Source organism: Castor canadensis, chromosome 13 (assembly GCF_047511655.1).
Source record: "Castor canadensis chromosome 13, mCasCan1.hap1v2, whole genome shotgun sequence".
Taxonomy (NCBI): domain Eukaryota; kingdom Metazoa; phylum Chordata; class Mammalia; order Rodentia; family Castoridae; genus Castor; species Castor canadensis.
Genome location: NC_133398.1, coordinates 37,586,927 through 37,613,224, shown reverse-complemented (window position 1 = coordinate 37,613,224; position 26,298 = coordinate 37,586,927). Strand labels below are relative to the sequence as shown.

The following is a 26,298-nucleotide window of genomic DNA, read 5'->3' as shown; positions in this document are numbered from 1 at the left end:
ATAACACTCTTCTCTGTGAGATTCAGGGTACACTACTTGAGTTACTAACATTTTCCCACAGCCCTCAGCAAACTATTGTCCTTTTTTTTTTGTGTAAATTGATCTTCTACATCTCTTGTTAAATTTATTCTTATAAATTTTACAGTCTTTGTTGTGAATTTTAATGATGTCATGCCTTTATTTTATTAAAATTTTGAATTAGTTATTACTGTTATGTAGGAGAGTCACTGATTTTTATGTTTATATTTTAAAATGATTTAACTCTTATTAAGGTTAATGGTTTTGCAACATATTCTTTTAAGTTTTTTAGAAATACAATCACAGTTTCCAGCCCTTCTACCTTTTGTGGTATGCTTTTATTCAGTTGTACTAAGTAAAAATGATGACAGCAAGTCTTCTAGTTTGTTCTTGGTTTTAATGGAAGTGACTTTTAAAATTTTTATTTATTTTATATTTGGTGGAACTACGATTTAAACTCAGGGTTTCACACTTGCAGAGTAGGTACTCTACGTCTTGAGCCACACTTCCAATTCATTTTGCTCTGGTTATTTTGGAGATGGGGGTCTCCCAAATTTTTTGCCTTGGCTGGCCTCGAACCATAATTCCCTAGATTTCAACTTCCCAAGTAGCTAAGATTACAGATGGGAGCCACCAACGCCCAACCTATTTTTTTTAAACCATAAATCATGATGTTGATTACTGGTTTAATATATTTTTTCCTCTTAAACATGGAAAGAGAATACATTTCTAGTTTTTGTTCATTTGCAATACTCATTAGGAATACAAAGTGAACTTTACCAATTGCCTTTTTGCCATCTGTTGAGATGATTATCTGGTTTTATTTTTTTCTTCTAGTTACAGATTTTTTAAAATATCAAACCACCCTCACATTCTTCCTAGAATAAACTTCACTTGTTTATGGTGTATTTGTCTCTTCATATTCTGCTAGGACTATAAATATGATATTTGTTAGATTTTGAGATAGGTCTGTAGTGTTTTGTGCTGTGGTGTCAGGTTTGGTGTTGGCAATTTGTTAGTTCTATAAAGTAAATTATGTAAGTTAAAAAAAATAAAGAAAGAGACCTTTCTTTATTTTTTGAAACAGTTTAAACATCTCCTACTGTTTGTAGGATTTTTTTAAATGGTTTTTTTAGAGTAAAATATTAGGTTTACAGCAAAATTGGGTAAAAACGACATAGATTTTCCATATACCCTGGCCCCATACTCACACAGCCTCCCCTACAATCAACATTCCACACCAGAACTGTGCATTTATCACAACTGATGAACCTACACAAACACAGCTGTACCACCCAAGGTCCATGGTTTATATCAGGGTTCACTCTTGGCGTTTACATCCTATGGGGTTTGACAAATAATATATGATGACATACAGCTACCGTTATTGTGTCTTAAAAATAGTTCCACTACCTTAAAAATAGGACTAGTGTGGTATCATACACCTGTAATCCCAGCACTTGGGAGGCTGAGGCAAGAGATGTGAGATCAGCCTGGGCTACACAGCGAGTTTGAGGGCTGCCTGTGCTCCATCCATTCATCCCTTCCTTCTCTCCCCAACCCCTGGCAACCACCAATATTATTTTCCTTTACTATTTCCAGAGTTTGACCTTTTCTAGAATGACTATAGCTGGAATCAGACAGCAAGTAGTCTTTTCTGACTGTCTTCTTATACTTAGTAAAATACATTTAAGTTACTTCATGTGTCCTCATGGATTGACACTGTCTTTCCTTTTAGCCCTGAATAACATTCCTTTCTGTGGATGTACACAGTTTCCTTATCCACTCCTCTCATGAACGACATCTTAACTGCTTCTAAGTTTTGGCAATTATGAATAAGGCTACTGTAAACATCTGTGTGCAGGTTGGGTTGGATTTTCAACTTGCTCGGGTAAATTCTAAGGAGTGCTTTGTTGGATTATATGTTAAGTGTATGAAACTGTCAAACTGTTTTCTACAGTAACTGTACCATTTTGATTTCCTATACTCTAATAGTGTTAAAATTTCACCTGGTCCTATCTAGATGATCTGGCCTCTTTAGACAGTTTCCTGAGTACTCCATGTACTCTTACCTGAAGGCTGACTTGGTCAGGTCAGGACATTTTCTTTTTTTTAATTATCATATTATTGTATTTTTTTTATTCATATGTGCATACAATATTTGGGTTATTTCTCCCCCTCCCTCCACCCCTCCCTTACCCCCCCATTATTGTTGTATTGGGGTACATTGTGACATTTACAAAAGTTCTTACAATATATCATAGTTGAAAGGACCTTTTTTAAAATATTTGTTTCCCCATGGGCTCTGTTATCTACTTCTGGAACACTTATCATAAAAGTATATTTGTTTTCTGGACCTTTCTTCTCTCTCCCTCTCCCTCCTTTTCCCTCTTTACCTCCCCTCCCCCTTTTTTGGTGCTAGGGATCAAACCGAGTTCCTTGTGCATGCTAGGAAAGCACTCTACCATTCTACTACACCCCCAGCTTCCCTCTTTTTCTGAGTTAAGGAAGGCTGTCAAAACAGTCTTTCCTAATTTAGTTTTTAATCTAAAAATAAAGTTCCTATTTTTGCATATGTCCCAATATTCATATGGAACGTTATTTAGAATACAGATGAGGGAATTTTACTGTTTCTTAGATTCTAGCAACTGTAGTGACAAGGACACAATAACTTGTGTCTTTTCTCATATCTAATAACTTTTTCTCTATTTGCTAGTTTTATGGGGGGTGCTTAGATCTGTGTTTGCTTGGACTGGGATCTGAATTGGGTTCTATAAAAATTTACATAGATCATTTTCACACATGTTAATTTGAGACAATAAAGAAAAAAATCGATTGCTTATGGTTTCATTTCTTGGATTGGGAGCCCCCGTTGGCCATCACCAGGGCAAGGATGCTTCTGAGGAGAGGCGTATGCTGCTGTGTTGGACAACTTCTTTTCAGGATATGCCTGGCGGCCCCAGGCTAGCTGGACTGTCTCCCTTCTCGAATTGGCATGAGAAGCAGGGTTAGGAACATGCCGGCCAGTGCCCCTGCTTTTCTGTCAGACCTAAAGATGGGTGAAACCCTATACATGAGTGTGTACATACATAAGTGTGGGTACACGCGTGCCAGCCTCTCTGGGAACAGAGACTGGCATTGCCAATGTCCTCAATGCCTTCCTTAGTGAGCTCACCTCTCCATTGTTCCTAGTCTTGGATGTCCAGGCAGGGTTTTAGGGAGGCTCTAGCAGGACAAATACCCATTATTTCCTCAGTCAGTACATCCATCAACCTGCTTCCTGTGCTGTATATTTTGTAGAAATTCCAGAATATTTCTGAAATAAGACTCCACTGACTTCCAGTGTAGAATAATATTTTCCCACTTTTAATTCTTTGGCCATTTCGATGGCAATGTGAAGGGTTAAATTTGCATACCTTCAAATTGAGATCTATAGACAAAAATTAGGACACTAGAACTTTTGATAGGTCAAAATTGAAGTGATTTATTTAGTGTCACCACTAGATGGCGCCACCAATTAGTGAAAACATTGTGGTTTCTAGTGTTGGCCAACCAAGAGGCACCTGCAGCCAGTATGAGCAGTTTTGTGAGCCTGTCTGGAACATGCGTCCACATGTGCATACACACACACACTTGTGTACATACATACTTTTGGGTGCATGAGCGCCCATGGGGTGATGCTGTTCCACAAGTGTACATGTGCATGCAGGTACCTGGCTTGAGTTGGGGGGTGCCCTGGAAAGTGTGGGATTGAAATAGACTAGTAGGGGCTTCAGCCATGTGGTCTGGACCCCCTGTGCCTCAGTGGGGAATGCTGCTTTAGGAGTGTGCAAAAAAAAAACCAAAAACAAAAACAAACGATCCCACTCTGGAGAGAAATAGAACAAGGCTACAGGACAGCTTTTCTGAACCTGGGATGCTTAAAAATAGCCAGTTCCTCTAAAGTCATCAGTCTTGCAAGCCCTTGCACTTAACTAGACCTCCATCCCAAATTATCATTGCAATGACGAAAGAATTAAAAGTAGGAAATACTACTGCACACAAGCAGTCACGTGTGAAGTCCTAGAGACTGTAGTCTCCCATTCCTAGTTGCCCAAAGTGAAGCAGGAGGTTTGTGTAGGAGAGAAAGCCTCCACTCAACCTTGCTGGTTTAGGAATTTAGCCAGAGGGAGGTTGGCACTCAGAACCCTTGTCTCACGAACAGACAACGAAGGATGAACCTAGAGGTTGGAAAGTTTATTAAGGGAAAGAATGAAAGCTCCTGTAGGAATGGAGGGGTCCTGAGTGGCTTGGCAGAGAAGTCATGTGGTCTGAGGTTTTTATCCATTTTCTCCTGGGTGTTGCTCAATCTCTATGCAAATTAGGTGTGCAGAAAGCATTCTGATTGGCTGTGCATGAAACGTTCTGATTGGTTATGCCCTAATCCTCATACTGTCCTTCTTCTGACCCTGCTGCTTTTCCTTCTTTCCACCCTTTAAGGTCACAGGGAGGTCAAAATGAAGGTTTCCAGGGGCCCTTTTGTCTCCAAAGCATCCAATAAAATGCCCATTTTGGGGTCCTATATTTTTCTAGATGATAGAGGGAGGGTTCCACCAATCCCTGCCCCCTCAGGTTCACCCACATCTACACATCATCACACCCTCCCTGTGCACAGCCCCCCACACCACCAGTAGTGCTTTATTGATTACCTGTGGTATAGACTACCCCCCAAAGCTGGGGTGTCAGGCAAGTCCCGTCCCTTCTCTGGCCTCAGTTTCCCCATCTCTAAAGGACTGAAATCCTTTAGCTATGCAGATTTCAGAGCCCTGCTCCTGGCTAGTATGGAGTGGGAGCCTCTCTGGAGAAGTTTTGAACATCCTTTTCCTACTTCTTGCAGACTTCCTCTAGGCAAAGCCAGTGGCTCCTAGGACCCCAGACATCTGCAGGAAGAATTTTTTTTTTGTTTTGTGGTACCAGGGTTTGAACTCAGGACTTTGTGCTTGCTAAACCAGAGCTCCACCACTTAAGTTATGTCCCCAGGCCTGCAGGAGGAGTTCTTTACTCCAGCATCATTAAAAGTTCAAATGACTTCTCCCAGGGGCCAGAGAAGCCCCAGGATTCATTAAACCCACTGCCCCCTGGGCCCAATTTGGCTGAAGGGAATGTTTAGCCTTTTGAGTTGATGAGGAATTTCACTAAGGGTCTGAAGTCTCCCTGAGAGAAAGCAGCTTCGAGGGAGGTCAGAAGAGGAAGGGTTCCTGGAGGTCACCTCTGCCCTGGGACCTTTACAGAGGAGGAAAGGCTGGGTCAGGGGAAGGGCTTTGCCCAAGGTCCCAGGGTGGAGTTGCTGCAAAGCTGACAGAGCCAGGCTTGTGACTTACAAGCCAGGCTTGTAAACATCCTCTGGGGTGGCAGAAAGGGGAGTACTCATCCAGAGGAGCCTGGATGACCCCTGGAGGATCCAGGCACAGAGCTGGGGATTTGGGGAGGCCCCATTCCACATGAGCAAAAGCTTCGAGAGCAGCTCAACGAGCCCACAGCCAACAGGGCTGACCATGGAGACAGTGAGCACCTGTCTCTACACTGTGAGCAGGACAGGCCGAGGGCTTGTCTGTGATGAACAGATGGTATTTGGAACCAGGGCAGGGATAGCTAGGGACTGTGCACTTCCTACCCACTGCCCGAGTCCTCCACCAGGCAGGAATGGCATTTATGGCCAAGGCTCTGTGACATGGAAGCTGGGAAAGAGCAAGGAGCCTGCTGTTTATGGTTCACTGGGACTGTTGACTTGGGAACCAGGAAGGTGGACTGGGGACTGGCCTGTCTGAGCTCAGCTACCTCCTTCCTGCCTCTGGCCCGCCAGCCTTCCGCACCCAGTAGGAAAAGGGAGGCCTCCCTGGACAGTAAGGATCTGCCTGAGTGACTCCTCATTCTTGAAGCTCACTAATCTGACCCTTAGCCTGGGAGGACTTTGTGCGCTGCATGGTAGGTGTTGTTGACTCTCAGATGACAGTCTCCCAGCCGCTTTAATCCAAACTCCATTGCAATACTACCATGGCAGGATGTGGCAGTACCTGTTTATTTTTAATTTGGTATGTGTGTGTGTGGTACTGGGGCTTGAACTCAGGGCCCCTTGATTATTAGGCTAGTGTTCTACCATTTGAGCCATGACTCTAGCCCTTTCTTGCTTTAAATATTTTTCAGATCAGAATTCAGATTTTTTTTAGAGGTAGCCTTGGACCTCAAGCCTCATATCTATGCCTTCCTTGTAGCTGGGATTACAAACACGTACCACCTCACCTGGCTGTTTGTTGAGATTTGATCTTGCTAACTTTTCACCTGGACTGGCCTTGAATTTTGAGCCTCCTGATCTCTGACTCCTAGTAGCTGGGATTATGAATGTGAGCCACAGTGCCTGGCCTACTTAAATCCTTTATGTATATTAACTCCTTGATCCTCAGAAAACCCTACTGAGGTAGTTAGTATTAGAGACTGAGACCCCTCCCTGACTCACCTTAAGAACTCCATTTTAATTACAATACATTAGAAAGAACAGGAACTTCCTCTCTCATGAGTGGGGCACCTGAGAATTAACATAGGCATATATGGGATCCCCCATATACACCCCATCCCCCAGCTCAAAGGTCAATGGAGGCAGATGATCTCCCCCAGCCTCCAAATTTAAGGTGGTAAACCACACTCTGGCTCAGGGACTTCCCTCACCTGGCTCTGGAACCACCCGTGCCCTGCCCCACTCATTGATTATTGGATGGGAATCACCTGGTTCTTCCCTTCCCATACGTTAGTGTAGATTTAAAAAGCACCTGGAGAAGAGAAGCACGCTCTCTGGCCTCCAGGGTCCACCTGTTCCCCACCATCCTCCCTTTTGCATTTCCATTCCCTAACTATTAATAAACTCCCTTTACAGCCATGGGTCCTGCCATGGATTCTTCCTGGTGGGACACAAATAATTTGGAAGTCTTCTGATCACAGACAACCCCAGTGCTGCTAACACTATAAGGTCGGTGCTATTATTAGCCATTTTACACACAAAGAAACTGAGGCACAGAGAGGCTAAGTAATTCGTGCACATCACTAGCTAGTGACTTGTGTAGTTCCAAAGCCCATGATCTTAATCTCTGCATGGTACTGTCTTTACAAGAGGAACGGGAAACCCAGAGAAGGAGGTAACTCCCCTGTCAGCCAGGTGGCAGGAGTAGAGGGAATCTTGAGCTCTTTGCTCTAGACTCAAAGCTTTCCCCTCCAGCACACCCAGTCTGACAGTTCTCCTTCTCTATCCAGCTTCCCTGCAAGGCCTCCCCAAAGCTTACAGCCCTCAAGCCTTGCCCTTGGCAGTTGCAGTCCAAACAGTCCTCGCCCACATTCCCTGGCTGCTCTCCAGCCAGCAGGAGCTTAGACAACCAAGTTCAGTGACTAAGGGCTGAGCAGAGGCTGTGGAAGGGAAGGAAGCAGCTTGGAGCCTCTAAGCAGAGAGGCACTGTCCAGCTCCCAGATGCCAGGCCTTGTGGGGAGCATGACCCTCATGGGTTGGATCACTGGTGCTGTGGTGGCTGTCCTGTTGCTGCTGCTGTTGCTGGCCACCTGCCTTTTCCACAGACCACTGGACCATGATGTGGAGAGGAACCACCCAGCTGTCCGGCGAGCCCAGCCTCGGCTCTTTCAGGGCCGGGGTCTCCTGGGAAACTTTCACCATCACCATCATCATCGTCACCCTGGTCATGTGTCCAGTGTGGGTGTCCAGCACCATAACTATCACCACCAGCTGCACCTCCACCACCACCACCACCTCCACAAGGCTCATGGAGCCCGCCGCTGAAGCAGTGGGTGGCAGCTGCCCCTGCTTTACCTTACCATCCATCACCAGGACGAGCAGACCCAATGTTCTGCATAGAAGGGTGTGTCTCTGGGTGAAGGAGGGGTCCTGGGACCAGGGTCCTGATCGGGTCCTTTGTATATGCCACCCTACTATGAAGCACAGAACTGAGGACCATCTCGGGTGACCCTATGGATACTGTAAGTTTTGGGGGGTGGAGAGCAGGGTTGGCTGGACATCCCACCTTGTGTCTGTAATCCTGGAGGCCTCAGAAGTAAGTAGCAAGGGTTTTCTGGCAGAGCCAGCACAGTCGTGAATGTGAACGGCTCATCTGACTTTCACCAGACAGCTGCAGGCTGCAGGTCTCTGGCCCTCAGGGAGCTAGAGATGCCCTGAGGCGGTCCTGGCTGAAGAAGGCAGTATGGGGGCTGCACAGTCCACTCATTGGTGCCTTGTTACAAGGAATAAAAGCCACCGAGAGGCCTGGTGGGAAAGAGGGAGCGGCATTGCCGAGGACCTCCCTCTGAGAAGGAAAGCTGTGCAACAGGCACTTAGAAATAGCTTTTGCTCACTTGGGCCTGAAACTGCCAGAAGGATGATTAAAAGCAGGAGAAAAGCTTGGCATCCCTGCCTCCATTTTGAATCTATCTTTGCTCTGAGCTACTCTCTCCTGCAGTCACCTTGCAGCCACCTTGGAATCCAGGAAGGACAGGATGGATGGATCACATCTTGTGACAAGAGTAGAAACCACACAGCAGCTATCAATGACTTTGTTATTGCGACCAGGCCTTGCCTGACCAATCTTGAGATAATGAAAACTGGACCACACCTGTGACTGGGACTGTATGATAATTATGTTCACCTCTCACCCCTGGCCCAGTTCTTCCTCAATTTAGACTTAAAGTTCATTTCCGACCAAAGATGGGCCAAAGTGTTTACTTTGCCTCTTCCCATGGTGTACCCGTGCTGCTTAATAAACCCCCTTTCTCTGCCCTCACCACTACTCGTCTCTTTATTTGGTGTGTTGGGGCAAGTGGATGGACCTGACATATTGGAACCCTGGAGTTGGGTCTGTGGCCTGAAACTCTGGTTACAGCTGGGGCTCCAGGCCATGGACTGGGAAGAAGTGAGCAGGCCCTGCCTCATTTCCAAAGGAGAATTCAACATTTACACCAAGCCTTGCAGGAGGGTTCTGTGGACAGTCCAGGGCTAGAGAGGAGGATTGAGGTGGCAGTGGTGGTAGGGGGTCCCTCCAGTGCTCTTTCCTGTCTCAGTCCAGAGCAGACTGAGCTCTGAGACCCTTGGAAGTCCCACCCACAGGCTGTTGAATTCAGTGTTTCCTGGTAAGTGGGGCAGGGTTTCTTATCCAGCCAGCCTACCAAAGTGCCCACCAGGCATGTGGGCTGGGAGAGAAGGAGTGGAGCTATTTAAACTGCTGGGGCCTCAGTTTCCTCTTCTCTAAAATGGAATGGATAAAAGGGGCTCCCTCCTGCCAAAGCCAGAGGCATGGTCTCAGATGCTCTATGAACAGCTGGTAGAGTCCACAGAGAGGAAGGAAAATTTGCTCTGAGGTCTTCATCCTGGGGAGGAAGCAGAGATCAGGCAAGGCAAAGCAGGGAGGGGTTGGAGAACAGGCCAAAGAGTCAAGGGCCTGGTGGCTCATTGGAATGGAATGTCCTCTTTCCTTTCTGTTTCCCAGTGGATTTTCTGAGGACTGGGTGTGTGTGCAGGGGGGGAGGGGGTAGTAAAGAGTAGGGTGAGGGAGGCAAATTCACAATGACAGCCACATAGATTTCTGGGATGGGAAAATGGGCCATAAGTCCCACGATTGTTCATTTTTCTCTCTGCAGTGTTCTTCAAATCCACCACCCCTTCTCTGCCCCAGACCAGGCCTCGGCCCCCAGCCTGGCTCTTACACAGCCTCCTGCAGCCTGCCCACCTCAGTCTCTGCCCTTTTTTGCTCTTCTCCACACTGCTTTTACAGATCAATTAAAGAACAATAAGAGGTTTTCCACAGTCTCAGAGATAGAGAAGAAAACCTGTGCAATACAGAAACTAGCAGGTTGGGCAATTGTCCTTTATTCCAGATTAAAAGTGCCGCTCTGGGTGCAGCTAGCTTATGCTGCAATCATACCAGCTTGGGAGACAGAGACTGGGAAAATGGAGGCTTGAGGCCAGGGGGGCAAAAAGTTCAAGAGACCCCATTTCAGCTAACAGCTGGGTACAGTGACATGTGCCTGTCATCCCAAGTATAACAAGAGGTCTAAATTAGAGGATCACAGTCTAGGCCAACCCAGGAAAAAAGTGAGACCCTATCTCAAAAGTAACCAGAGCAAAGAGGGCTAGAGGTGTGGATCAAGTGGTAGAACACCTGCCTAACAAGTGTGAGGCCCTAAGTATCATAAAAAAAAAATGCTGCTACAGGTAGCCTTCACCTACATGTACCCACAGAGAACAGGCAAATGAAAAGTCAGAGAAACAAGCCCAAAACACAGTCCTTTAGGGCCCCATCACCCAGGTTAACAAGGCCATATTGGGGGTTCAATTGGTCACCCCAGGCACTGTGATTGGTGCACCACAGTCATTTCTGTCTGCTTCTGGCTGCTCCAGTTAAGACGAATGGTCTGAGGTGTCTGGCTTCCTGTGCCCATGTGGGGCTGGAACGCAGACTGTCCAAGCAGTGCATCAATTGCTCTCCCACTCTGTGCACAGGCAGTTTCCTAACCCTGGTACTGACCCTGGGCCTTGGAGAACTTGGAAAGGTCCCAGGCTGTGAGACCTTGGGCCAGCCCTCTGCCCTCTCTGGGGCTTGGCACCCTGATCAGTAAAACTGCAGAGTCGGGTGATCACTCTGTGGTCTCATGGGACTTGGAGACAGCACTGAGCTAGGAGAGGAGGGAGGGAAGCGGCAGCTTGATCACCTGGCCACAGGCAGGACATTCCAGCCCTGAGACAAGCTGCGTCTGTGTCTGTACAATGGAGGTGGTATAGCTGCACAGGGTGGTGGGGAAGAGTCGCAGGTAGTTAGTGCCTGGCTGTGTCCAGGGCTTGGATTTACTGTTTCTTACCACTCCATTCCTCAGAATCTGGGTAAAGTGGCTGATGACCCAGACTTCTTTCTGGCAGTGGTGGAATTTCAGGAGGCATTGGGTGTGACTGAGGGCCAGGATGGAGGCCCTTCTGGCAGACTTACCTAGTGACCTGACCTGACTCATGCCCCTCATTCCTAGCTAGGGGCAGGGTAGGAATGACACTGTGTGTGTGTGGGCGTGTGGGGGGGTAAATGCTGTCACTGAGGGGGTGGTGGCTGTGGGTCCTGGGCCCTCCAGCACAATTGGAGGATAGGATTCAGGAAGTACTTACAGCTGCTCAGAAATGCTGGAGCCAAGTTCCAGGCAGGATCAACAGCAGCATCCAGAGAGCTTCGTCATGGTCCCTGGGTGGTCACCATGCAAGGAGCACCAGACACAGCCCGGGCTGGTTCTCAGGGAGCCCAGGTAAGTCTTCACTGCCCCTAGTGTGAGCAGCAACAAGGGCTGGGCGAGGCTGGCACAGAAGAAGGTTTCTTCTGGCACCTTAGGGTGAGAGAGCCCCACGTGTGTTTTTGAAGAGGGTAGAGCAGGCCCTACCCATCTAAGCCACAGGCTCTGATCCCACACAGAAAGGGAGGTTGAATGTAGCATGCTCGCCTATCCTTCCTCCCCTGTCGAAGGTCCCCTGGCATCGGTGGTGACCTGTGAATGCTCCCCCACTACACCCCCCCACACACACTTTGCCCAGAGCTGGCACTTGCCTTCTTCTGCGCAGGCGTCCCTGCCCCCAGCCCAGGGCCAGGGCTTGGAGGAAGCAGCAGAGGTAGATTCAAGGACCTTGGACTCTCCAGGAGTCTCAAGGAGAAGAGCTAGAATCCTCCTGGATCCACCAAGGGGGAGTATTTTGTCTTTCGCCCAACTGTACAATCGTTCTTGAAATCTGGAGGCGTCACAGAGCGCCAGTGCTGGCCTGGTTCCCTCTGAGTAACATCTTCTGACTCTTCTCCCCACCTCCTCCATGTCCAGGGAGTCTTCTGCTTACATCTTCTGGGACAGCTTCTTCTAGAAGCTGCCAGTGGAGTTGACCACAGCCCTGGAGGCCTTGCCTGAGACTTAGAAAACAGAAAAGATCATTTGAGATCCCAGCAGAACGGGCACACGACAGCATAGGGTAGCAGGACCCGGGACCTCGGACCAGCATCTGAGAAGGCCAAGGGGAAAGCAACTGCCCAGCACAGGGCCCCTGCGGTCACCAAAACACACTCCTCCCCCAGTTTGGATGGGGAGTTAAGGCTCCAAGAACACCCACATTGCTCAGCCAGTCAGATGCCACCACTGCCATGGAAGCAGCAGTGATTGGGGTGGTGGCGGTATTGTTTGTGGTCACCGTGGCCATCACTTGCATCCTCTGCTGCTTCAGCTATGCCTCAGAGACCCAGGATCCTCAACGGGGGCTTGGCCACAGCTTCACAGTAGCTACATTTCACCAGGAGACTTCTTTCTTCACAAGACCTGGTCGCCAAGTGCCAAGTTCCCGGAATGTCTTGACCATCATGTGAGACAAACAGGATTTGTGGCTGGTGGGTCAGTCCCACCTAGTCCCTCAACAAGCCTTCCCTGGTGTCCCACTCTCCCAGGGCCTGCATATTTGTCTTTTTCCTCCTATTCACAAGCTTCTTCCATCTCCTCCCATCCTTGCTTGCTGTGCCCTCGAGCCTGAGGATCTGAGGTGTTGGGACCAGGTGGGAGTGAACACTAAGTCCTGAGAGCTCAGCTGGGTCCTACCCACAGGTGGGGCTCAGAAGGAATCTGAGGAGCCATGGACAAACATAGTGTGTCTTTGAGTGGTGGGCCAGCTCTGCCAACGTACACCAGCCGGTAATATCACCGGAATTTACTGTCAACAGGGTGCCTATGCAACTGGTTCTATTGCCACCAGAGGAAGCAGTGCCCTCAAATGGACATTTTGAGGAACTACTTATTTGCTCCCCTAATTGAGTATTTTCACACACTGCATGGTGCCCAGCCTTGAGGCTTCCCCTGCCAGTTGCCTGAAATCAGCCCTGAAATTCTTAAATCAGAGAGCTACTTCTTGGGAAGAAGTGATTTATTTTAAAGAGAATATATATCCTTTTATGGGTCTTTCTGAATCTGGTTTGGAAAATCACAAAAGAAACAGAAGAGAAAATAAGAGTCACAGAAAGTACAAGATGTTTTATTAACAGGAAAGCCAGAAAGAAGGCTTTTAAACACATTTTGAAGGAGACTTTATTGCTGTATTCTAACAGGTCACTTCTATTCTTAGAGAAAAAAGTGATTTGCGTCAGCTAGGAATGATAGAAAAATCATGAGCTGAAAGATAATTCCAAAAAAGTTAAAATGTTATGTTACATTCAGACCATGAAACAACGCTCCTATTTTCACCACAAATAAAGAGACATTCAGTTTTTATTAATAGAAAATCTGTTCTCTCCGGCCCACGGAATAAATGCCGTGCCCTATTTAAAGAGAATGGTTTGAAGGGTACAAAATTATAAACCTCTGGCTCATGAATCTACATCTAGGACCTTCTTGTTGAGGGAGCAAGACTGAGCCTCAGGGGGCTCAAACAGGCTTCCCTGCCATGTGGCTGCCATAGGGAGGACTCAGAGAGAGGCTTGAGACTGGAGAGGCGAGGACACAGGAAGGGAGTCAGGCCGATGCAGGACACTAGGCAGCCTAGAAGGGAGCTAGACACTCAAGGAGCCTAGAGACTGGGTAAAGGGATCCACTTCAGATTGTGTTCTCCACAGGTGAACATCAAGGCAAATCTGAGTGCACAATGTCTAGTAGGGGTGTCTGTGAGGGCGTAGAGGAGGAAGCCAAACTGTGAGGCAGTTCCTGAATGTCCCCCACCTTTGCTCTATCTGCATGCCCCCCTCTCCAAGGTGTGGCTTCAGGCAAGGCAGCTCTCTGTAGCTGAGGCAGGCCCTGATGTCCGTCCTTGAAAGGGAAACTGGGCAGCGCATCTCCACAGGAATTCGGCGGAGTCTTCACTCCAGAGGCGTCTAGACTGGTCAGAGGTGGGTAAGCATGTTCAGACACCATCACAGAAACCCCTGGTGGAGAGAGACAGCTGTGCAGGGTGTCAGAGGGGAGGTGAGTGGGTCTTGCCCTCCCTTTCTCTCAGAGTTATCTCCAGTCTCCAACTGGAGCCAAGTCTTAGGATCCTGGACCAGACCTGCCCTTGTCCCTGTCCTCTGGTCACAACTCTCATTGGTCATTCCAAGGAGGGTCTCCAGGTTTGATGACCAGCCTTCCTCTGCAAGGGATGGACAGTCTGTCAAGCCCTACTGAATCCTCATTTGTTCCCTTGCTCATTCTCCCAATGATCTACCCACTCACCCATCCATCCATTTATCCATTCATCCACTTATCTATCCATCCATTTGCCCATCCACTCACTTCATTTACCCATATACGCATCTACCTACCCACTGACCCATTCACTTGCCCATTCACATGTCCACCCATCTATCCATCTATCCCAGCCATCTACTCACTGAGTCTTATTTCCTCACTTACCCACAAATTCATTCATTTATTCATTTATTCATTCCATCACTTGTTCACCTGTTCAGTCATCCACTCCTCATTTAGTGAGCATAGACTCACATTGACTGTGCACCAGGATCCGTCTAGGGAATGTGGGAGCCAATCAAAGCTGAGCCCAGCACTCAGGGACCCCCTAAATAAAGCAGCAATAACCTATTCCCATGATTCTCTGACTATGCACTCCCTACCTTCCTGTCCCTTCTTTTGTTTCAGGGGAGCGAGAGCTGGGAGTCTAGGGAAACCTGAGAGGAGGAGGCCCTTGAGCTGGACTGGAAGAAGAGAAAGGACTTCAACAAGCAGAATCTATGGGAAGAAGGTGGGTGTGATGGTACACGCTTATAATCCCAGCACTCTGAAGGAGAGGCAGGAGGATTGCTGCAAGTTTGAATCCAGCATAGTCTACATAGTGAGCTCCTGGTCAGCCCAGGCTACATAGGAAGACCCTAGCTCAAAAAAAAAAAAAAAAAAAAAGTCAGGGAGACTGTGTGCTCATCCTGACTGGTACTAGGACAGGAGGCTGGACAACAGCTGGCACCTGAGGGAGGCACTTCTTGCTGCATTTGGCCAGCATGTTTCTGGGCAGAATGGGCAGATCAGTCTTATGTGGAAAGGGGTCTGTCCCAGGATAGGGGAGAGAGGAGCTGTCCCAGGAGAGCAGAAGTTTGAGAAGAGAAGGTGGTTATGGCCACCAACCTGGGGCAGGCAGACAAAGCAGGGAGGGATGAGGAGGAGCAACTAGAGAAGGGACAGGAAGGTGGGGAGTGTGTGAGCAGAAAACCATGGGAATGGGAGTGACAGATTTAGTAAATAAAAATTCAGGGCTTCCAGTTAAGTTGAAATTTCAGATACATGATGACTAATTCTTAGTATATGTAATATTTGGGACTGACACGAGAACATCATTTGCTGTCTATCTGAGACCATGTGTCACTGTGTGTCCTGCATTTTATCGCAACCCTATGGGAGAGTGGTTCTGAGAGTCTGGGACAACTGGTTAAGCAATGGGAGGGGGGTCTGGTGAAGGAGAGCACCAAGAAAAGGTCCCTGGATTTTGCAACATGAGGATTGACAGTGACCTTGGTGACAATACACCTGTGGTGTATGTGAGGTGTGTATGTTGTGGGATGTGATATATGTGGTGTGTATGTGTCTGGTGTGTGCTATGGGTATGGCGGATGATGTGTGTTATATGTGGTGTGGTGTGTGTGGTGTGTGTGGCGTGTGTGTGGTATGGATATGATATGTGGCATGCGTATGATGTGTATATGGTATGTGTGGTGTGGGGTGTGAGTGTGTGGCATGTGTGCATGGTGTGAGTGATGTGTGTGGTGTGTGTGGTGTGAATGTGTGGTGTATGTGTGTGGGGTGTGAGCATGTGGTATGTGTGATGTGTATGGTGTGTGATGTGTGTGAGGTGTGTATGGTGTGAGTGGTGAGTGTGTGGGGTGTGAGTGTGTGGTGTATGTGTGGTATGAGTGTGGAGTGTGATCGTGTAGCATGTGTGGTGTGCCCTTCTCCCTAGTGCAGCCCAGTGTGTAAGGGGGAGCAACAGCAGTCCAGCAGGAAGTCCCTGTTGGAAAAAGAGGCCTCTCCCACTATCCCCAAGGGAGGGAGGCAGCAGTGCAAGGACAAGACAGACTGGCGCCAAGACACTTGCAAAACCAGAACTGTTTATGTGGTGGCAGTGAGGGAGCAGCTGCTCAAGGTCACCCTGGAAATCTGGGGCAGAGCCACTCTTGTCCCAGGCTGAGTTCCCAAGGCCAGCCTTCTTTCCACTTGTTCTCCTGTTGCTAGTTTCCAATGGACTCTTGCTATGCAGCAGGCCCTTCTGCATGTCTCATCTTGTCAGTGCTCATGGTCACCCATCATCTCCACTTTACTGATGAGAGAACCGAGCCACCATGCTGTGAGTCACTTTGGGCCAATGCTGAATCCACAGGAGCACAGTTGAGCTGTCCGTTTCCTCTGCTTGTGTCCATGCCAAGCGAATTCAGCAGAACCCAGTTCAGATCTTCAGGAGGAAGGGAAGCCTGGGGAACTGACCACGGAGCAAAACCCAGTGGACACCTGCCCTCACCTGCGTCTCTGACTTTGAAGAAGAAAGGGACCTTTGCCATCTGTAGTCCGAGAAGACTTCCTGAGGAGGCAGCACCTGCTGAGGGCTGGAATTCCAAGAGAACCCCCAGTCAACCCTCAATGCTGAGGCCTCACCAAGGCTTTGCACCTGCACAGATAGGACTGTACTCTTGCAGGCACAGGTCTTGCCTTCTGCCTCTGGGGGCTTCTCTCTCAGCTCCACGCTGGGCAAGGGGCAGGGAGAACTCACTCCATTCCTACCCAGCCTCACTGCAGTGGAAGCATCTAGTCTTTGCCCATCTTCTACCACTGACTTGCTGGTCCTCAGTTTTCTGCTTATAGAGAAATGAGATTCTTATCTTGCTCGTTTGCTAGATGTCTGAGAATGAAGTCCTTGATACTGCACTGGGAGGGACAGAGGAAGAGGCAGCCCTAACTTGCCCTTTCTTCCCAGTTCCTGGCTGTGAAACCAGGGCGGTATTTCTCTTTGGGATGGCTGTATTCTGCAATCAGGAGGCCTTGGAATAACATGTTTTCCGGAAAAGCACCTTCCTCAAAGGAAACCACTTGTTCCAAGGAGTAGAAAAGGGCCATTGTGCTATGCCAGGCTCCTATTCCTGAGGACATGACACTTGCAAAGGCAGACACAGTTAAAACAGAGACCTAAAGCCCTCTTCACTCCCCCACCCAGATGTTCTCATCCAGCCATCTGTTCAGGTGAAAAGTCAGAAACTGCCTAACACCAACAGGAAGGGGCTGACCAGAATATTCCAGCACAGCCATAAAACCCAACACTAGGCAGGCTTCAAAACAATGAAGTCAATTTAAGCTCACTGACATGAAAGGGCATTTATCACATTGCTAATAAAAAGTAGAGTGAATTAGAGAACTATAAATGTAGCTGAATAGCAAAATTGTTTTTCTTTGTTAAAATACATCTCTATGCTTAGAAGAAGGTGTGGAGAGCTGTAGTCCAAGCTGTTAATAAGTTAATAAGCAACTGTCTCTGGGTAGGATTGTGATTTTTTTTTCTTTTCTTTTCTTTTCTTTTTTTTTTGTAGTACTGGGATTTGAACTAGGGCCTCACCCTTGCTAGGCTGGCACTCTACCGCTTGAGCCACTCTACCAGTCCTGTTTTGTGTTGGGTATTTTCGAGATTGGGTCTCTTGAACTACTTGCCCAGGACTAGCCTCGCCCTGCAACTTTCCTGATCTATGCTTCCCAAGTAGCTGGGATTATTGGTGTGAGTCCCCGGCATGCAGCTGTTTGGATATTTTATTTAAAATAAAACATCCCCCAAAGGCCCATGTGTTAAAGGCTTGCTCCTTAGTGTGGGATTCTTGGGGGTGGTGGAACCTTTAAGAGGTGGGCCTAGTGGAAGGAGTAGTGGGACCTGGGTCCCTCTTCTTCCCCTCTTTCACCTCCTGGCCATGAGGTGAGCGATTTTCTTCACCACATGTCCCACCATGATGTGCTCCTTCAACCACAGACCTAAAAGCCACAGGGTAGTCTGATCATGGACCATGGACTGGAACCTCCAAAACAAAACTGTGAGCCAAAATAAACCTCTCCTTTTTTTTGAGACAGGGTCTTACTGTGTAGCCCAGGCTGGCCTCGAACTTGTGATCCTCTTTCCTCAGCCTCCCCAATGCTGGAACTACAGTTGTGCACCACCATACCCCGCTACCTTTCCTCTTTAAAAGTTGATTATCTCAGAAAGCGAGGACCGCGTGGCTCTGGGGCCCTCTGACCTTGTCCTTTTGCGATTCAGGCACAGTGACAGCCCAAAGCCCCCTCATAAGGTCTGGTTCTGTAGAGTGGCTGTCTCCTATGTCCTGTGTCAGTCAACTGACCTCCCCTGTGCTCTTCCCTGCAATGTCAAAACCTTGACATTGCAGTCTTCTGCGACTTTGCTTCCCTGTTGCCATGTAGAGCCAGAGAATCTTCTGTGGACACAGACATGGACTCCTTAGAGGTCTGCTGGGAGGCCTCTGTCCCCACCTTCAAATTCTTGGTCTCTGTGATAGGTAAATAGTGATCTCCCAAGAGTCCATATCTTAATCCCTAGAAGCTGTGAATATGATATATTCAAAATGGGTAACTGGATTATAGATGGAATGATGGTTACTAATCAGTTGACTTTGAAATAAGATTAGGACTTCTGGGGTAAAAGTTGGTGGCATGGCTCAAGTGATAGATCACCTGCCTAGCAAGTGTGAGGCCCTGAGTTCAAAGCCCAGTACTACACATACACACAAACATACACAAAGGCCTGGGGTAAGAAGATGTCAGATTAGCAGATTAAATTTTTCCTCCGTGTGACTCGGTGAATGAGCAGAGTCAGATTAACAAAGGAGTAAGGAAAAGCATCAGAAAAATTAAGAAACAGGTAATAGGACAACTAAAAAGCATGGAGAAACAGAAAAGCAATGCAGAAGAAAGTAAGAAACAGTTCACAGCTCCCACCTGGCTCCCCAGGATAAGGAGAACCTGAATTTGCAACCACAAGGTAAGTCAGGCAGCCCTGAAGACAGACTGGTAGTCCTAGACACAGGAGAAATCCAGTTATTGAAAGCCTCAAATCCAATGGAGGGTTTTGGTCTGACAGTGACTCCTCCTGCATGGCAACTAGCACTGGAGAAGAAATCCGTTGCATTGATGCTCATATCTCAGAGTGCTGTAGCCAGGAGCCATCATGAGAGGGGGGCCTATTATTTGAGACTGAGCTGCCCTGGAGACCTGAAAACAAGGAACAAGCATAAATCAGGGAGCTTGAGAACACCCTGCCACGGTGTCTGTGTGGGAGAAGGCCGTAAGAAGGAGTTGTAGAGAAGGGGAGGGTCAGAGGCAGATCCCTTGAGAAGTTTAAGCAGCAGGGAACTTGGGCTGTGTAGGGCAGATGGTCAGGGTGGGCTCCATCACTTGTGAATTACTGTGGAGACTGAGAACTCAGCCTGCTGCTGGTGGGTTGCTCAGTTCTCAGGGCTGCCTCACTGCTATGTGTGGTTTTGCTGCCTGATGGGATGGAGAGGTCAGCTCAGGTCCAGTAGATTGCTTAATTTCTTCAGCCTCTTCTCTTTCACAGGGTGGTTTACTGCTGGGTGGGATGTGAGGGTGGTGAGACAGCAGGCAGAGTGCCTGGCTCACTCAGTTCTCTTGGTCAGTGGAGAACTCAGTGCTCTGGTTGCTTCCCCCACTCTCCAACATACTCCTTGGGTTGGAGATTTGCTTCCTCTGCACACACTATGGGGCTTCTGGAGTGAGTGGGAATCTGCCCGACCCACAGGCCACAGAACTCACTGGGGCCAACAGTAGCTCCTGATATGCAAAGAAGGGAAGCTTCTAAAATGAATGCCATCCTGATACTGATAATGTACTCTTGACTGGCCTGGTCCTCAGCCCACATACAGCACCAACCTGAACAGCAGGAACTGTTGCTGGTGGGTGGGGTCTGTGATCAGAAGACTTCCAAATTCTTTGTGTCCTACCAGGAAGAATCCATGGCAGGACACATGAGTGTAAATGGAGTTTATTAAAAGTTAGGGAAAGGAAATACAAAGAGAGCATGGTGGGCCCAGGTGAAATCTGGAGGCCAAGAGAGCATGTTTCTCTTTTTCAGGTGTTTTTAAAACCTATGCTAATCTATGGGAAGGGCAGAACTAAGTGATTCCCATCCAATAATCATGAGTGGGGAGGGGCATGGGTGGTTCTTAGGCCAGGTGAGGGTGGTTCCTGAGCCACAGCGTGGTCAATCAGGAACATAATATTAAGTTTCTATGTGTCCTGAACATTCCCCAATTTTAGTCTGCCTCAAATTCCCCCTGAGGGACAAGATTCCAAAAAAGTCTTTTTGAGGTTGCTAAAGGGCTGGAGTTCTCTTTTCTTCTGAATCTGCTTTGAGCTGACAAGGGGCAGCAGACCTACTTATAAGAGCAAATTGTCTCTCCTATTTCTTTCCCTTGGTGTGCATTTGGACACAGGTGTCTGAATTATTGTCCAGTACAATTAAGGTTCCTCATGGAGATCTGTGTTGTTAATGGACATCTTGTTTATCTGTAGAGATCAATAGCCCTGTTGCCTCATGATTTGGGTCCTAAAGGCTTTTATTTTGGAAGAGATAAATCTGATTTAGAAGGCATGACCTGAACATTAACAATGATAGGAGCATTTATACCTGTAGGTATTTTTAACTCTTAGATGGCCCTCTGTTTGGACTGCCTCTCTAGCGGGCAGTTAAGGGTTGACTGTAATATTTACTTTAGAATTCAGGTGTAGTAGGAGCAAGTGTCAGTCCAATTAGAGGGTAAACATCAATGAGTCAGTTCTGTACAGAAAGAAGACTCACAGTGTCCCTAAGGAGATGTTAGATGCCATTGAAAGTTATATTGCCTTTGTTTAAAAAGAAAGCTTTGGCCTAAGACATGAGTTTGTCTTTTGCCAGAGCCTAGAAGGCTTAAATATTATAGCACATGTGTAAGAGCCACTTTTTGAAATCTCTCGGCTTTGGTTACTTCTAAGGTCTGGCATAATTGACTCCATCTAGCTCTGGAGAAGTCTCCTTATTTGTATAGTCCTTTTGAATGGTCTTGGGTGGCTGAACACCACTTGTTTATCTAAGAAATTGGGGGACACTGACCACTTGCGGGTTGCATATGCTTAAATTGTTTCTCTGAACAGTCATCTCTGAATATCCTGCCAATTTGGCAGTTTTGCCCCATCTAACAAGAGTAGCTTCTCCCGGAAAGTCATAGCATCTTCCAGAAAGTCAGATTTTTGCCCCACAGAGGAAGGGAAGTAACACATCAAACAGATCAGAAGTCAGTGCCACTGCAACCCTTTTGGCCAGATTAAGCAACAAAGATAGTTATTAAAAATGGCTCTCAGGCTGGGATTAATTAGATATAATTGTCTGTCTCATAGAGGATATACTGACACCTTTAAATTGTTGCAAAGTGTGCACAGACAACAGTTATATAGTTTTACAAGGAAAATACAAAATGACCCCAATACTTAAGAATATATGTCCTGGTTGATAGATAAGCACTTGTCCAAGTTATTTTTCATGGGCTTGCCTGTAAATGCTCCAGAAGGATTAGAACTGCAATTAATATAATAGTATAGTATTACTATGCACAAAATTGTAAAAGAAGTTGACACTAGCTTGGTACCATGTCTTTTTATAACTATTTTAGAAGGCTTATATACTTGAAGAACATATAAAGGAGCCAGTAACAGCATCACAGTTAGTTTAAGCCTTGAACTTTGGTTAGATAAGGTAGTAAGTTAGTGGTTGTCAGTACTGCAATACAGTTTTGACAGGACTGACAACTAAAACGTTAAATTTTCCAATGGTTAGGGGAAGGCAGTTTCAGTCATCCCAAATAGCCCCTGTTTCATTGCTCAATTGCATATCATATATATATAAATCAACATTTATCTGATGAACAGATGTCAGGTGTAAATGACAGAACTTTCAGCATTTGTCATAAAGAGCAGAAATGTCAAAGACCTTATTAGATAGAATATATTTAATTTATTTATTTATTTATTTATTTATTTTCACATCTGGCTTTTTATTTTTTTTTCCATTTTTCTTTTATTATTCATATGTGCATACAAGGCTTGGTTCATTTCTCCCCACTGACCCCACCCCCTCCCTTACCACCCACTCCACCCCCTCCCTCTCCCCCCCACCCCCTCAATACCCAGCAGAAACTATTTTGCCCTTATTTCTAATTTTGTTGTAGAGAGAGTATAAGCAATAATAGGAAGGAACAAGGGTTTTTGCTGGTTGAGATAAGGATAGCTATACAGGGCATTGACTCACATTGATTTCCTGTGCGTGGGTGTTACCTTCTAGGTTAATTCTTTTTGATCTAACCTTTTCTCTAGTTCCTGTTCCCCTTTTCCTATTGGCCTCAGTTTCTTTAAGGTATCTGCTTTAGTTTCTCTGTGTTAAGGGCAACAAATGCTAGCTAGTTTTTTAGGTGTCTTACCTATCCTCACCCCTCCCTTGTGTGCTCTCGCTTTTATCATGTGCTCATAGTCCAATCCCCTTGTTGTGTTTGCCCTTGATCTAATGTCCACATATGAGGGAGAACATACGATTTTTGGTCTTTTGGGCCAGGCTAACCTCACTCAGAATGATGTTCTCCAATTCCATCCATTTACCAGCGAATGATAACATTTCGTTCTTCTTCATGGCTGCATAAAATTCCATTGTGTATAGATACCACATTTTCTTAATCCATTCATCAGTGCTGGGGCATCTTGGCTGTTTCCATAACTTGGCTATTGTGAATAGTGCCGCAATAAACATGGGTGTGCAGGTGCCTCTGGAGTAACAGTCTTTTGGGTATATCCCCAAGAGTGGTATTGCTGGATCAAATGGTAGATCGATGTCCAGCTTTTTAAGTAGCCTCCACATTTTTTTCCAGAGTGGTTGTACTAGTCTACATTCCCACCAACAGTGTAAGAGGGTTCCTTTTTCCCCTCGTCCTCGCCAACACCTGTTGTTGTTGGTGTTGCTGATGATGGCTATTCTAACAGGGGTGAGGTGGAATCTTAGCGTGGTTTTAATTTGCATTTCCTTTATTGCTAGAGATGGTGAGCATTTTTTCATGTGTTTTCTGGCCATTTGAATTTCTTCTTTTGAGAAAGTTCTGTTTAGTTCACGTGCCCATTTCTTTATTGGTTCATTAGTTTTGGGAGAATTTAGTTTAAGTTCCCTGTATATTCTGGTTATCAGTCCTTTGTCTGATGTATAGTTGGCAAATATTTTCTCCCACTCTGTGGGTGTTCTCTTCAGTTTAGAGAGCATTTCTTTTGATGAACAGAAGCTTTTTAGTTTTATGAGGTCCCATTTATCTATGCTATCTCTTAGTTGCTGTGCTGCTGGGGTTTCGTTGAGAAAGTTCTTACCTATACCTACTAACTCCAGAGTATTTCCTACTCTTTCTTGTATCAACTTAAGAGTTTGGGGTCTGATATTAAGATCCTTGATCCATTTTGAGTTAATCTTGGTATAGGGTGATATACATGGATCTAGTTTCAGTTTTTTGCAGACTGCTAACCAGTTTTCCCAGCAGTTTTTGTTGAAGAGGCTGCTATTTCTCCATCGTATATTTTTAGCTCCTTTGTCAAAGATAAGTTGCTTATAGTTCTGTGGCTTCATATCTGGGTCCTCTATTCTGTTCCACTGGTCTTCATGTCTGTTTTTGTGCCAGTACCATGCTGTTTTTATTGTTATTGCTTTGTAATATAGTTTGAAGTCAGGTATTGTGATACCTCCTGCATTGTTCTTTTGACTGAGTATTGCCTTGGCTATTCATGGCCCTTGTGTTTCCATATAAATTTAACAGTAGATTTTCAATCTCTTTAATGAATGTCATTGGAATTTTGATGGGAATTGCATTAAACATGTAGATTACTTTTGGGAGTATCGACATTTTTACTATGTTGATTCTACCAATCCATGAGCATGGGAGATCTCTCCACTTTCTATAGTCTTCCTCAATCTCTTTCTTCAGAAGTGTATAGTTTTCCTTGTAGAGGTCTTTCACATCTTTTGTTAGGTTTACACCTAGGTATTTGATTTTTTTTTAGGCTATTGTAAATGGAATTGTTTTCATACATTCTTTTTCAGTTTGCTCATTGTTAGTGTATAGAAATGCTAATGATTTTTCTATGTTGATTTTATATCCTGCTACCTTGCTATAGCTATTGATGATGTCTAGAAGCTTCTGAGTAGAGTTTTTTGGGTCTTTAAGGTATAGGGTCATGTCGTCTGCAAATAGGGATATTTTGACAGTTTCTTTACCTATTTGTATTCCTTTTATTCCTTCTTCTTGCCTAATTGCTCTGCCTAGGAATTCCAGTACTATGTTGAATAGGAGTGGAGATAGTGGGCATCCTTGTCTAGTTCCTGATTTTAGAGGGAATGGTTTCAGTTTTTCTCAGTTAAGTATAATGCTGGCTGTAGGTTTGTCATATATAGCTTTTATAATGTTGAGGAACTTTCCTTCTATTCCTAGTTTTCTTAGAGCTTTTATCATGAAATGATGTTGGATCTTATCAAAGGCTTTTTCTGCATCTATTGAGATGATCAAGTGGTTTTTGTCTTTGCTTCTGTTAATGTGGTTTATTACGTTTATTGATTTTCGTATGTTGAACCACCCCTGCATCCCTGGGATGAACCCTACTTGGTCGTGGTGAATAATCTTTTTGATGTGTTGCTGAATTCGGTTTGCCATTATTTTGTTGAGGATTTTTGCGTCCATGTTCATTAAGGAGATTGGCCTATAGTTCTCCTTTTTGGAGGTGTCTTTGCCTGGTTTTGGGATAAGTGTAATACTGGCTTCATAAAATGTGTTAGGCAGTTTTCCTTCACTTTCTATTTCATGGAACAGTTTAAGGAGGGTTGGTATAAGTTTTTCTTTAAAGGTCTGATAGAATTCAGCAGAGAATCCATCAGGTCCTGGACTTTTCTTTTTGGGGAGACTCTTGATTGCTGCTTCAATTACATTTTGTGTTATAGGTCTATTCAGGTGATTAATTTCCTCTTGGTTCAGTTTTGGATGATCATATGTATCTAGAAATCTGTCCATTTCTTTTAGATTTTCAAATTTATATGAATATACGTTCTGAAAGTAGTCTCTGATGATTTCCTGGACTTCCATGGTGTTTGTTGTTATCTCCCCGTTTGCATTCCTAATTCTACTAATTTGGGTTTTTTCTCTCCTCATTTTAGTCAGGTTTGCCAGGGGTCTATCGATCTTGTTTATTTTTTCAAAGAACCAGCTTTTTGTTTCATTAATTCTTTGTATGGTTTTTTTGGTTTCTATTTCATTGATTTCAGCTCTTATTTTTATTATTTCTCTCCTTCTATTTGTTTTGGGATTTGCTTGTTCTTGTTTTTCTAGGAGTTTGAGATGTATCATTAGGTCATTGATTTGGGATCTTTCAATCTTTTTAGTATATGCACTCATGGCTATAAACTTTCCTCTCAAGACTCCTTTGCTGTGTCCCATAGGTGCCAGTAGGTTGTGTTTTCATTTTCATTGACTTCCAGGAACTTTTTAATTTCCTCTTTTATTGCATCGATGATCCATTCTTCATTAAGTAATGAGTTATTTAGTTTCCAGCTGTTTGCATGTTTTTTGTCTTTACTTTTGTTGTTGAGTTCTACTTTTACTGCATTGTGGTCAGATAGTATGCACAGTATAATTTCTATTTTCTTATATTTTCTGAGGCTTGCTTTGTGCCCTAGGATATGATCTATTTTGGAGAAGGTTCCATGGGCTGCTGAGAAGAATGTATGTTGTGTAGAGGTTGGATGAAATGTTCTGTAGACATCTACTAGGTCCACTTGATCTATTGCATATTTTAGATCTTGGATTTCTTTATTGAGTTTTTGTTTGGATGACCTATCTATTGATGATAATGGGGTGTTAAAGTCTCCCACAACCACTGTGTTGGCGTTTATATATGCTTTTAGGTCTTTCAGGGTATGTTTGATAAAATTGGGTGCGTTGACATTGGGTGCGTACGGATTGATGATTATTATTTCCTTTTGGTCTATTTCCCCTTTTATTAGTATGGAGTGTCATCCTTTATCTCGTTTGATCAATGTAGGTTTGAAGTCTACTTTGTCAGAGATAAGTATTGCTACTCCTGCTTGTTTTCGGGGGCCATTGGCTTGGTAAATCTTCTTCCAGCCTTTCATCCTAAGCCTTATGCTTATTTCTGTCAGTGAGATGAGTCTCC

The 26,298-nt window shown here is 45.6% G+C and overlaps 2 protein-coding genes across 2 annotated transcripts; both read left to right on the top strand.

Moving 5' to 3' along the window:
- The first annotated feature begins 7,270 nt into the window (after nucleotides 1–7,270).
- On the top strand, nucleotides 7,271–8,831 carry Hrct1 (histidine rich carboxyl terminus 1). The gene has a single exon (XM_074051472.1). It carries the CDS (start codon nucleotides 7,511–7,513, stop codon nucleotides 7,832–7,834), a length of 324 nt encoding a protein of 107 aa, XP_073907573.1. The 5' UTR covers nucleotides 7,271–7,510; the 3' UTR covers nucleotides 7,835–8,831.
- A 2,323-nt stretch (nucleotides 8,832–11,154) lies between these two features.
- On the top strand, nucleotides 11,155–17,429 carry Spaar (small regulatory polypeptide of amino acid response). The gene is made up of 4 exons (XM_074051473.1): nucleotides 11,155–11,328; nucleotides 11,890–13,925; nucleotides 14,671–14,773; nucleotides 15,980–17,429. Exon 2 carries the CDS (start codon nucleotides 12,204–12,206, stop codon nucleotides 12,420–12,422), a length of 219 nt encoding a protein of 72 aa, XP_073907574.1. The 5' UTR covers nucleotides 11,155–11,328; nucleotides 11,890–12,203; the 3' UTR covers nucleotides 12,423–13,925; nucleotides 14,671–14,773; nucleotides 15,980–17,429.
- The last annotated feature ends 8,869 nt before the right edge of the window (nucleotides 17,430–26,298 follow it).